The sequence below is a fragment of the Mycteria americana genome, chromosome 1, assembly GCF_035582795.1.
Source record: "Mycteria americana isolate JAX WOST 10 ecotype Jacksonville Zoo and Gardens chromosome 1, USCA_MyAme_1.0, whole genome shotgun sequence".
Classification (NCBI taxonomy): domain Eukaryota; kingdom Metazoa; phylum Chordata; class Aves; order Ciconiiformes; family Ciconiidae; genus Mycteria; species Mycteria americana.
In genome coordinates, this window is record NC_134365.1 from 75,806,772 (window position 1) to 75,819,462 (window position 12,691).

General features: G+C 42.6%; 1 protein-coding gene across 1 annotated transcript in view; it reads left to right on the plus strand.

Moving 5' to 3' along the window:
- The first annotated feature begins 3,741 nt into the window (after positions 1-3,741).
- Positions 3,742-12,691, plus strand: part of GYS2 (glycogen synthase 2) — a 47,791-nt gene continuing 38,841 nt past the window's right edge. The window contains exon 1 of the mRNA XM_075491730.1: positions 3,742-3,862. Within this exon, the coding sequence (XP_075347845.1) occupies positions 3,742-3,862 (121 nt within the window). The remainder of the gene's footprint in view (positions 3,863-12,691) is intronic.

Sequence of the window (12,691 nt, forward strand, 5' to 3'; positions counted from 1 at the left end):
AATATTTTAATCAATGTTATACTTTAAAACCTACTATTTTGGGTAGCTTTCCATCTTCCCACTTCTGCAGTTGTCCTCTGTTTTGCTAACAAGGAACAAACTGTACCATCATAGTCACAACCTTTTCCTGTCTCTGTGACAAAAACAACACGTTCTAGTGTTAGCAGAGCGTCCCTTTCACCACTTGCACTTCACATGGAGGAGAGCTAGTGGCTGCCCTTCTGTTCCTTTCTGCTCTTGGTGACTGCCCCTCCACTGTGTATGCTAAGTTTGCCTATTCTTACTGTCAGAATATAGCTTTTCTCCTGGAGCACTCATTTTGCTGTAGGTGCACAGCCTCAGGCATTACCTCCTTTATGGCAGTAAACATAGACACCCCTATGTGCATCACGGAGGTCCCACATTTAATCCTGGCAGGCCATAAATATAATAAATAGGTCCCTTTGCCCTCTAGCAATTAACAGCATTTGCGGGGATGAAAGTTTTTGGACTGTCTGTTGGATGTAACTTTTCCTAGACACTTCATATGCTTTTCCCTCACTAATAACAAAAAAGCAGGAGTCTGGGATGGCACGGTGTGAAAAAAAGCTTCTTTAAAACACACAGATTGGATAAAGTGAAATGTAATCTGAATATGAAGGAATACTAATATTCATAGTCCTATTGAGCACTTTTTAGTGGATCAGAAACACTTAAAAAATCCCATGAGTATTATCTCCAACCTGCAAAAGATGAGTTACATGAGTTGCCCAGGTTCACCCAATGATGGCGTTGCCAGTGCTTGTGAAATTATCTTGTGGTATCTGTCGATTCTTTCAAACTCATTCTCCAAGGTTTAAGGGGTTCTATCATCTTTCGCCAAATTAAAAAAGTAGAAGTATCCTCTTATTACGAAAGCTGGAAAAACATGACACCCAAGAACCTGAAAAACACAGACTATATAAAGAACTTAAAAGTTTTATTATTACAACTTCAGTTCGTTGTTCTAAAATTATTTGCATGTTTTTTAGGCTTTTGAATGCTTAAGGGACAGTGATATGTCAGTGAGCCAGTGCCACTGTTTATCTGGCATCACTATTAGAGGTTTGCTTGTCATCCCTGGAGAGGTAAATGGTGTGGGCAGTTTGACTTCAGCATCTTGAATGAGGTTCACAGGACTGCAGAGGACAGTGGTACCCAGCCAGTGATGATGGGGCCCACGCACCTGCAAACCCGTATAGTTTCCCTCTGGCAAGCTGCAGCTTGCGGTAGTTACTCATAACGAGAGCGAGCAGGCACATGTCCCTCTGGCAGGGATCTCACTTTTGCTAAATAAAAGTTCACACGTACCGCCTAACACTACAAACAAACCCACCGACAGTTCTGCCCGTGACATACCCCAGCGCCTCTGCCTGCCATCATGTGAGTTGCTCCAGCAGGCCAAGGGGACGGCGCGGCCTGACATGGCGGCCGTTAGGCGGCGCCCCCTGGCGGCCGCGGGCAGGATGGCAGCAGAGGCGCCCGGCGCGAGGGTCGGCGGGGCGGGAAGCAGCCTCCAGCCGCTGCGGTGTGGTACTCGGTCCATAGGCCGCAATTAGTGAGGCAAATTATGGGCTAACCGCCCCTGCTGTCTCGTTTAAAATGACTGGTTTTGCAGAGTATTCGTTGACAGAGGGCTGACGAAAGCCTCTGGGACTAGGACAGGCTTGTGGGCTGCGTTACCTTTTCCACTCACCACCTGAGATGGCCTTTGTGAGACTGGTAGCTTTCAGCCTTGCCCTCAGGGTTTCCAGAGAAAAGTGTGAAAATGTGACTCAGGCAGATTTGATGGTTCAGAAATTAAGTGAGCCTTAAAATACTACTGTTTTTTCTTTTAAGTAACACGATTTTTAACCTACAGGATGATGTGGTTTCCTACCTACTCCAGGCAGTAACAGCCACAGCTGCTCCACAACTAATGATTCTCGGCCGGGCTTTTTTCATAAACTGGCAAATAGGGCAACTGAAGCCATTGAGACAAAAAGACACCCAGCCACTAAAACCCTGAGCCCTTCCCTGGGCAGGCTGTAATGCCTTTCAGTTAACCTAGAAGGGAAACCTCTTTCCCCCGACGCACAGCGCAGCTGAGCCCGCCGGCCAGCTCTGCTGGCTGGAAAGGCAAGGCAGCGTTCGCTCTCACCTTTCCCATCTCTCCCTGTTCCCAGCCGTGCTGTTCCATCCCCTCTTGCCAGGCTCTTTGCTGAGACAAAAAGCCTAGTTCCTAACTTGGCAAAAAAAGTTTTCTGCATCCTTAGGTTAGTTTGGTGAGCTGTATCCTCAGCAGTCTGACTGCCATGAGTGCAGAGAGGGCATGGGAAGTGTAAGTGGAAGAGCAAGGCTTTGGGGTTAGTTAGCCGTTAAGGTAGGCTTGGCTGTATTATGTTACGTCTAAGAGACTTTTATGTAGATGGGCTGCCCGTCTTCTGAACCAATTGCCTTGGACTTGTTTTGTCTTATGTGAGCTCAGAGCCTTTCCCTCTGTGCTACTACGTAGTCCATGCCTGCTGGTGCAATGTTATTCTCCACAGTGCCAGAGATGCCCTGGATCTCACCTGGAGATTTGCTCAGTGCTGAACTGCGGATTTTGGGCAGGTTGTGCTCTAAGCTCAGAATCGGATTCAACTGACACAGCTGTCCCAGAAGCACTGGCTTCTCAACCAGACATGTAAGCACATAAGTATCTTCCAAGCAGGCAGCTGCTCTGTGGAGCTTTGAGGATCTCAGGTTGCGAGTTAGGGACCGACATCTCTGCAGATGTGTGTGCACTGCTTGCAGCATCCCAGCTCTGTGCTGGAGCAAGACAGGGGCATACTGTTCCCTGACTTACTACTCATTAGTTTCCCTGGGCAGAGGACATGGTCCCAGAGGCCAGAAAAGAGCTGTGGCATAGAAAAAGAGAAACCAGGCAGAAAATCAGGGACCAGGACTACAAGGAGGGCCACAGTGCATGCCAAAGTAGGGATAGAGCTTTTGTAGCTCTGTTTGTAAAAGCTCTCAGGGCTGCCGGGTTGCTCAAGAGCAGAATGAAGCCAACAGCTTGCACAGAGCCCTGGGAACACAGCTGGAGTTAATTGTGGAGGAAGGGTGTGAGGTAAACTAGTGCTTACAGACTGATGAACTGAACAAGAATATGTAACAACATTTAACCTGGCAAGTAATCTAAGAGACATCATGTAGACCGAGTCTACTAACCCGGTTGGTAAGTGGCCAGCAGGTAGAGAAGGTCCATGGGTGTTAAATGGGAGGGTGTATCTCAAGGGGAGGACTCAGGGGCCGGACCGAAATCAGGTGGTGAACTCAAAGTGTCCTCCCTGCTGGAATTTGCTCAGGGCAGTGCTGAATTTACAACCATTGAGTTGCAGTTGTCCCTGAGGTGTAGATACTCAATGCTGTGGCTGAGGAGCTCAAAACCGTTTTTTACCTCCCTCTAAGAGAAGAAAAAGAGCCCTAGCTCCAAAACAGTCAAGACCTTTCTCAGGTCAGTCTTAAATTCTTACCTCTACCAGCAGCTGCTGCTCAAGCCCTGAGGATTTCACTGAGCCAATTTAATGCTGGTGGTCAGACAGTTTAAACCCATTAGCTCCCAGCTATCTGAATAATTTTCTCCTCGGAGCCCAGCACACTGGCAGACTGCTCTAACCAGAACTGCAGAGAACTGCCACATTAACTGGACATTTGCTAACTGTTGTGGCTTGCGTGGTGAGCGTTTGAGGGCTGAAGAAAATGCCACTGGCTAGATCACTGTCCATGACTTCTCTTAACGGGCTCCCTCAGTGGGAGGATGAAGACCTGCCAGTGGAAGATTTGTTGCTCTTTGAAGTGTCTTGGGAAGTTACCAACAAAGGTTTGTACAACACTCTTAGGAGTTAGTATCGCTGTTTTCACGGGAGTGGAGGGAGGCACGAAGGGCTTGGACAAGAAAGGCATTAAGGGGATATTGGGGAAAAGTGGGCTGCAGAACTGTTGTATTGGAAGGAGTGCATGTGGCATCTGTGTGTAATCATGCATGCTGTGTGTGGGCTGCATCTGCCTGTGCTTGTGTGGGATGAGCATGTAGTCAGGACGTCTGTGTGTCTTTACATGTTTCACCACCAGGGATAGGTTGTTTAAACAAACATCTAAGTGTTATGCCTGGGTGTGCAGATGTATGGAAATATAGATATTGCTTTGTACATATTTATATTTTACCTTGACGCAAATTCACTTGGGAATGTAATGCTTGAAAATGAGCTGTAAAACAGACATCAGATTCAGAGTAGTTTAGCAGTCTCCCTCAGCCTTCTAGAGCAGTGTGGAGAAGAGCCCAAATTTGAAACAGGTATACATAAACATAGCTGCATTGAAGCCACTGAACAAAAATCAGATGTCAATGACCAGCAGTCTTTATGCCAGCTGAAATCCTTTTGGACTGGTCTTTGCAAACACAGGTGGTGCCAGACAGGGACTTCATGCTTTGTGCATGTGTACAGATTGAAAATCTGTTCACTGCACGCAGTTTGTCATGCAAAGTGCACGTTGGTTGTTATGCAAAGATCTTTCTGCTTCCATTTCTAATTCACTCATCAAATCATCCCCTTTCAGCTAGGTGTAGTTCACCAACGGGGAACAGGTTCCATTTTTGCCACAAAAGTGAGTTAGTATGAGTAAATGATTGACCTCATGTGTCTTATTGTCCTGGCAGATAAATAGATTAGTCAGGAGAGGGGATCTGTAATCTGTAATCTTAACAGATCTGTAACAACTCTAAAGGGGAAATGTGTGTGAGAGGAACAGACAGTGCTAGGGTTTATCTCCATAGTGAAACTGGAATTACTATTCTGTGATAGCTTCTGGTATTTAATCTGCAGTGCAATTTTACATTGCTCTTTTTAGGGTGGTGAGGAGTATCAATACACAGAGGTTATACAGAGTAGCTTTTGCGCTTTGAATCCCTGTGGGCTTATTTTTCAGTAGCTTCAGTCAAGCTTTTTGAGTGAATCTACTATTGCCAGAACTTGGAGCATGCAGCATCTAGTTTTGCAGTGTGCCCGGTAAGTAAGGCACTGGCAAGCAGATGGCAGCACAAATCTAGCAAATTCAGGTGTTCTCGCTAACATTTCTGAACTCCATAGTATATATATTTTCTGAGTCATCTGGACGCACTGGTTATAGATATCACATAATATGTTTAAGAAAAAGTAAAACACAATTAGTTTTATCTGTCTTTCTGTGTATGTACAAAATGCAGTGAATCACTTAATCATCCGTATAGCTCTTGTTGACTTCACTGAAGCCAAATCAACTGACACAGCTAAAATTTATTATTCTCACATTTTATGAGATAATTAATATTTATGAGAGTGAATATTTATTCAGTTAGTTTAAAAATAAGGTGCTGTTAATTACACCACTTACCAAACCCATATATTCGAATGGGGCTGACTGAACTAGTCATGGCAAACAATTTCTTCATTCGAACCAGATCTCTGTGCACAGAGACTTCCATTAACCAACGTTGACTGGAAACATTTGTGCAAAAACTCTTTAATAAGCCTATTTCAGCTTATTTTTTCTGGTAAATCCTTGATACTGAAGTTTTTTCTATATCTTCGAGGCAATTGAATGTCTAAGACACATGGTGAGATACTGTTCCCTGGTGACCTAACTTTTATAAACAGTTCTTGGAAAATGTTAGGGCACTGTGTTTCTTAAGAGAGAGAGTAGCCAACAAAATACAGGGAGATTCATCACGGAAGATACATAGGCTTAGGAAATAATAGCTGACACTATTTTTCCTGCCTCCTTTAGCAGGAGGAAGAACTGTTTATTTAACCTGAAGGTTTCTTTCTTCCTTTCTGGCAATGCAAAGGTGTGTCAGGGTAGTTCAGCATGAAGCTTCCTTGCACTGCTAAAGTGGTGCAAAGCTGCTGTTGCCTACAGGAGAGAGTTCAAGTCTTTGTATTAACTTTGTGCGCATCACTAGGTGTTTGGCTATGGGTTCATTTCCTCCTTGACCGATGCTGCTTCTTAGTGGTTCCTCCGTTTCTCCGTGACAGTGACAATAAGGCTGAATGTCTTCTTCCCTGTGAGGACATACTACCAGAGCTCACAGATGGCTATCTACTTCCACACCTGCAAACAGTGCACTTTAGAGGTGCTGAGCTGTTTTCTGAACGTCTCGGATATATTCTCCTTCAGAGGTTGAGGATGATGAAGGGGTCCTGCAAATTGGAGCACATCGGATTACGTAGTGTGAGAGGGTCTTCCCATGGGCAGCCTGGCACATGGAGCAAGTGTTTACTGGGATTTCTCTGACGGTGCTGGTTGGTACTGAGGCATGAGATAGAGCTGTAGGGAAGGACAAGTCAGTTATGAATTCAGTGCACAGAGATCTACAAGTATCCATTATTTCCAGAGTCTCATCACTTCTTTCTCAGCAGCTGGCACAGTGAAGGTGTCTCTCTGTTTTTTTTAAGTCTAGATCATTTAACACATGCTCTAACAAGGCAGAGCTTTCTATTTCCCCATGCTTCCTTTTTATATTCTTTGTCCTGGCTGCTGCCTGTGCTAAGTGGCAACCTCTGACATGTGTGTTGGAAAGCACTGGCATCTTGGTTACTCTTCTTTCTCCTCTTCTCTGTCTGGAGCAAGCAAAGATAAGGTAGCTGAAGGAGAGAATGAGAAATAAAGAAGGCTCATTTGCCAGTGTCACTCTTCCTCCCCCTTCTGCCAAGTCATGTGAAAGGGAACTTGCCACCTAAACCAAGCACAACAGTGAAATCATCTTGCATTGAAAGTCCCCTGCCAAAGAAATGAGAAAAGTGTAGTTTGTTTTGCAAGATTTTCTTCACTTTATTTGGCTCTTCACTGATGGGCAAGACCCATACTGTGAAGCAGATCTACTGTGTTTCTGTGGCAGAAGGGGAAAAAAGCAGGCAGGCAAAGGCCCCAGTGCACTGCAGTGCCACATGATTTGGTGGTAATCATGGGGAAGCTCAGCATTTTTCAACCTTCCCCTTTTCTCCTGGCCACCATACTCTGGTAAAGCCAGGTCTGGTCACATCTCTGTGCATATTGGAAAAGAAGACTGGTTTTCTTTCCTCCATAATGTGAAGACCAATAAAAACCTTGAGGACAGGAGGACAAACCAAGTGGCTACAAGCTATTTAGATCTTGTGTCTGAAGCCCCACAGATGGAAATTGTCAACAGGGAGCAGCCAGAGGCCATTGCAGGAGTAATGGCAGCAGTCCTGGACATTTTCCACACCAAAAATGGCTCTATCCTCTTTAACCTCTTTTAAATGTTTGCCCACTGAAAACTGAAGTATTTAATCTGGGTAGGGGATTAAGTTTGTAAGTTAGAATAACAGTTAGCTGTAGTTTAGTGGGTTTTCTGATACATTAATGAGAAGGGCTGAGAACGTTCAAGATCTGGTCTGTGCTCTATAAAGATGTCTTTAAAATCATTCCAGTAATATTTAGATTAGTATCTCCTGCTGTACTACTAACAGCTTTTAGATAGAAGATAGAAGAATGCTTAAAAATGCTGGGCAAACAGCCAGTTTGTATCATCATTCAGCTGTGAACAGATTAGCTCAAGAGTCACTGGTAGATGATGAATCCTAAATATTTTTTTCCATCCCTATTGGAATGGAATGAAGACTCTGCTAAAAACAAACCTTGGTTCAGTTCTCCCTGGAGCAGAGCTCTATGTACAGTTTCTCTGGTGAAAATCTGGACTTTTGGAAATTAAATCCTGAATACACTGAAGTCAGTAGGACCAGCATTTTACCTCCTCTGTGTTAAACGTCTTTCCATGATGAAAGTTCCTTGGGATAAGGTGAATGATGTAATCTGTGACACACCTGAACTAGCACACTTTGGGGAGTGGGGATGTGCTGGCATAAACTTGGCATAAGCACAGCATCAAAGCTCTGTGTGTTTCTGGAGTGGGGTGGTATATCAATGTCAAATCAATCTCAAATGAAATCTTGTGCATTGGGGATCGTGCACACAGAAATAGCTTCTGTAGTGTGGACATCTGTCATAAATTTCAGTGTTTCAGTATTATTTCAGAATATGTTTGGAATGCCAGAATTTCACAGAATTTAGAGAACTTCTATCTTCTGATGAGTCTTGGCCACAAATGTAGCCAAAAAATACATGAAGAAACATCTGCTATCTGAAGATGCTGGGTTTTTTTCACCTGATACATTTTACAACCTTATTCTATAAATGGTCCCCAAATATGTCAACAGGCAATAAATAAATAAATAAAATCCCAACAAAACATTAGAAAATAATAAGTTCAAGCCCAATTTTATCACATCTCTGTAGCTCAGAGACACATTTTGAGGGGAAGGGGCAAAAGGATGGTTGATGTAACTAGTAATTGTGGCAGTGAAGTAAATTTGAATCCTGAATCTGGAGTCACAGAATCACAGAATCGTGTAGGTTGGAAAAGACCTTTAAGATCATCAAGTCCAACCGTAAACTTAATGCTACCAAGTCCACCACTACACCATGTCCCTAAGCACCTCATCCAAACGTCTTTTAAATACTTCCAGGGATGGCGACTCAACCACTTCCCTGGGCAGCCTGTTCCAATGCTTGATAACCCTTTCAGTGAAGTAAAATTTCCTAATATCCAGTCTAAACCACCCCTGGTGCAACTTGAGGCCATTTCCTCTCATCCTATCACTTGTTACCTGGGAGCAGAGACTGACCCCCACCTCACTACACCCTCCTTTCAGGTAGTTGTAGAGAGCGATAAGGTCTCCCCTCAGCCTCCTTTTCTCCAGGCTAAACAACCCCAGTTCTCTCAGCCGCTCCTCATAAGGCTTGTGCTCTAGACCCTTCACCAGCTTTGTTGCCCTTCTCTGGACACGCTCCAGCACCTCAATGTCTCTCTTGTAGAGAGGGGCCCAAAACTGAACACAGTATTCGAGGTGCGGCCTCACTAGCGCTGAGTACAGAGGCACGATCACTTCCCTAGTCCTGCTGGCCACACTATTTTTGATACAAGCCAGGATGCCATTGGCCTTCTTGGCCACCTGTTCACACTGCTGGCTCATATTCAGGCGGCTGTCAACCAACACTCCCAGGTCCTTCTCTGCTGGGCAGCTTTCCAGCCTTCTGCTCTCTTGGATTCCATGGCAGCCATGGTCCTCAGGAAAGCTTTAGTACCTTCAGAGTGGCCCAGTCAGGCCATAGCAAAGAAGCTGAAGAGCCCTGGGAGCACCCTGATCCTCTGTCTCTCTGTACCTGTCTCTGTCTCTGTGTGTGGGGAAGGAGTCGGTGATCAGAAACAGTCTCCACTTATCTCTGTCTCACTTGCATAGCTTTGCTTCCTATCTCTCTCCTTCCTTTTTGGTTTCTCCTGCTCTTTCCCTCTGTCCTTCTGTAATGTGGGGTGGGTGGGAGAGCAAGTAAAATGAATGGTGGGTATCTCTGGCAGTTTTGAGAAGTATTGGCAATTCCATGCTCGAAGGGTTGCATCTCCAGAAGACTTTTTTTGTCAGCGCAATTCCTGGGTAATCCTGGAAGTTGTGGGCCCTTCCTCATCAAGTGACAAAAACCATTGGCAATGCATCTTTCCATATAACAGCTTGCAGCAGAAAGACCACATCTACATGTTAGATCTTGCACAAAGATCTCCACTTCTGCCAAATGTTGTCCTCAATAGTGATATGATATTGGGAGACTGTTCTTGACTCACAGACTTTTTATTTATTTAGATAATTCTGATGTCTATTCTGGAGGGCTCTAATTGCTGCTTGGATATATATCAAATATATATATCCAATATATCTTTTGTAAATATACAAAAGAAATAATGCACCAGGAGTTGAAATGAGGAAAGAAGAAAATGGCTGGAGTGATGCAGTTAACTCCTTTAGATAAATTCATAGTAGTGGTAATGTATATGAACACATTCAAACTTTTAAAAATAATTCTATGAAATATTTTCTGAGAAATATTTTCTGAGAAAATATTTTGGTTTCATCTTCTATTTTTTAGAGAGCTCACTAAAAAAAGGGCAAAATTATCTTAAATGAACAAAATCCTTCTTTCCCAAACATACTAGTTCCCCTTTCCATGCCAGCTTATTTTTCCCTGGAAAAAGAGGAAGAATGGGAAGGAAATAAATGGGGAAAAAGATTTGTTGTCAATTTCCTTTATTCTGGTTGAAGAGTTAAAAACACGTTTGGAAAAGAAATAATAGAAATATTTTTTCTCAAGGACATTTTAAAATTATTAAAACTTAAAATATTTGAATAAAGTATTGTGGTGGAGATCAGAACATTAAACTAGCCCTGTATCCACATTTTACTGCTAATTTCCCATGTTTGTGACGATCTGAACCAATTCTCTGGATCTGATCTCTCCTGATTCTGCATCTATTTCTTATTTTGTCTTTTATTGTTTGTTTTAAAACCTGTTTCAAAGTACAAAACTTCAGAGGCTGCATACAGAAACTTCCAACATCATGGGATTTCAGTACATCCCTGTTGTTGGAAAGGTTTTCTGTTTATAATATGACCTTAAAACATCATATTAGAGTAGAATAAGGAGGTTTACCAAATTGTTGGAAGTAATTTGAGAATTCTGTTAGACTCCAAGTGAATATGTAAGGCCTTACTCGGTTACTCAGTAGGATATGTAATGCATTGCTTACTGGCACAGGTATTTCCAGGGAATTCAAAGTAACTGAGCAGATATAAGCTATCTCTTAATGATATATAATGTGTTCCTTGAATTTGCAATGGAAAAGTGTAATTTCAAAAGTCAATACGTTATTCTAGACATCTCTCTGTTCTTCTCAATATGTCTTTTTTAAGTTATGCTCAACACTTTCCACATAGTTTCACTTGCACACTTTCCCTCCCCTGTCAATTAAAGCTTATGCAAAGACATGCTTTGTGAGTCATATTTCCACAGTAACAGAGAACACAAAAGCAAATTTTGGGACCAGGTAAGCCAGAGATTTTATTGCAGCTATCTTCTGAAGAGTTTTCACAGCATGTAAAACAGACTTTTTTGTTTTTATCCTAAGTACTTTTCATTGCATTTCAGGCAAATCAGTGCCCTGAAATGTTTTTTACCTTGCTGTGCAACAGATTACGATGGCAGAGCAAAGCATACTCTCCACTTTTTCCCTTCAAACAGGCCTTCCATATGTCTTTGGCAGTGTACGCTTTAGGACACACAGTGATCCTAAGCAAAACCTTGTGAAAAGAAACACTCGGCTGTTGGCTATACAAAACAAAGTTCCAGGCTCTATTCAGCTCCTGAGCTGCAGCTTTCTTATTAATCTTAAAATTAATAGCTGTGGAAACTGAGCTACCTTGCTGATCCCAATGTTGAATGTCTTGCAGTGTGAAAGAGACTGATCTCCACTGTTGTGATAGTGGGGAAAGAGCTTTGCATCACTCTAGTCATATACAGCTTTATCATGTTATTTAGTATCTTTCATTTTGCAAGTAGATATTTTCTCTTTTCCTGGGGTCACCAGGCTGCTTTGCACAAAAATCTTTCCTTATTGTAAGCTCAGTATTTCTGCCAGTTAAAACCAACTAGTTTCATGACTAAGATTTCTACCAAGCCCCTTATTTATCCATGTTGGATTGCAGTGCCTTATGGTCATATGACATACTTACCACCCCATAAGAACCAACGTGTCATTGTCACTGCATCACTTTATGGGTGAACATTCTGACTTGTCTCATATAATTAAAATTATATGTTTATCTGAATCCAGGCTATTCAAGTAGTCTCTCTCAGCTTGTGAGCAGAGGAACTTGGAGGGAATATATAGTGTCACTTACCTAAGATTTCTCTAAATCCCTGTCCAAAGCAGCCATGGTAGAATATGGTGACTTCTAAATGGTTACTAACTAAATAAGTTAGTTTCTTAGCTTTCTGGTCGTAATGAAGTGGAGAAGAATAGTCTTATGCATAGATTTCCTTCTGTAGTTCCATGTCTATATGATGTGAAACTCTTGAACTGTGAGCTTGATTTAGGACCATATACCTGTAAGATTCTTGTCTTCTTAGGTCTTGAATTACTATATAGGGTAATAATTTGTTGTAATCATTCCATTTAGCATGCTGGGAGATTGGAACTGCATTTGTTTTTCTTTGTAAAATACCTAAAATCCTGAGAGATCTTGACATAAAAATAGTAGGGCTAGGAACCCTTAAAGCATTCAAAACAAATGGGATATTTCTAAAGAAGAGAAGTGCACAATTTCTTTTCTAGGAGCACAATTAAAAACATAGCTCTGTCATTCAGTTCCTCAGGGCTGCAAGGTACCAGGCTTGGCAGAAGGCTTTCTGCCGTTGTCAGGTGATACCGTTTAATTAATCTGGAAACTAATCTCTCAAAGTGCTGAGCAACTTCAGCTGCTCTACTGTAAATGGTGGTCATTTGCTGCAGATTTTTAAGAAGAATCAGGTAACCTCTGAAGATTCTTGCCATATGCAGTTGAATGCAGTGCATTGGCATCTCTGGATGCTCCAGTACCTTTTAAAAAGTAAGTCTGGAGTACCTGCTATTAATCACTGGCAACTTGCAGTGCTTACTTCTTATGTAATTTTGATGTCACTGCTGAAAGGCATAGCACAGCCTTCTTGCCTGGAGTATTACCAAATGTTTTCAAATTCAGTGGAGGATGAAATTTTTAAGTAGGAA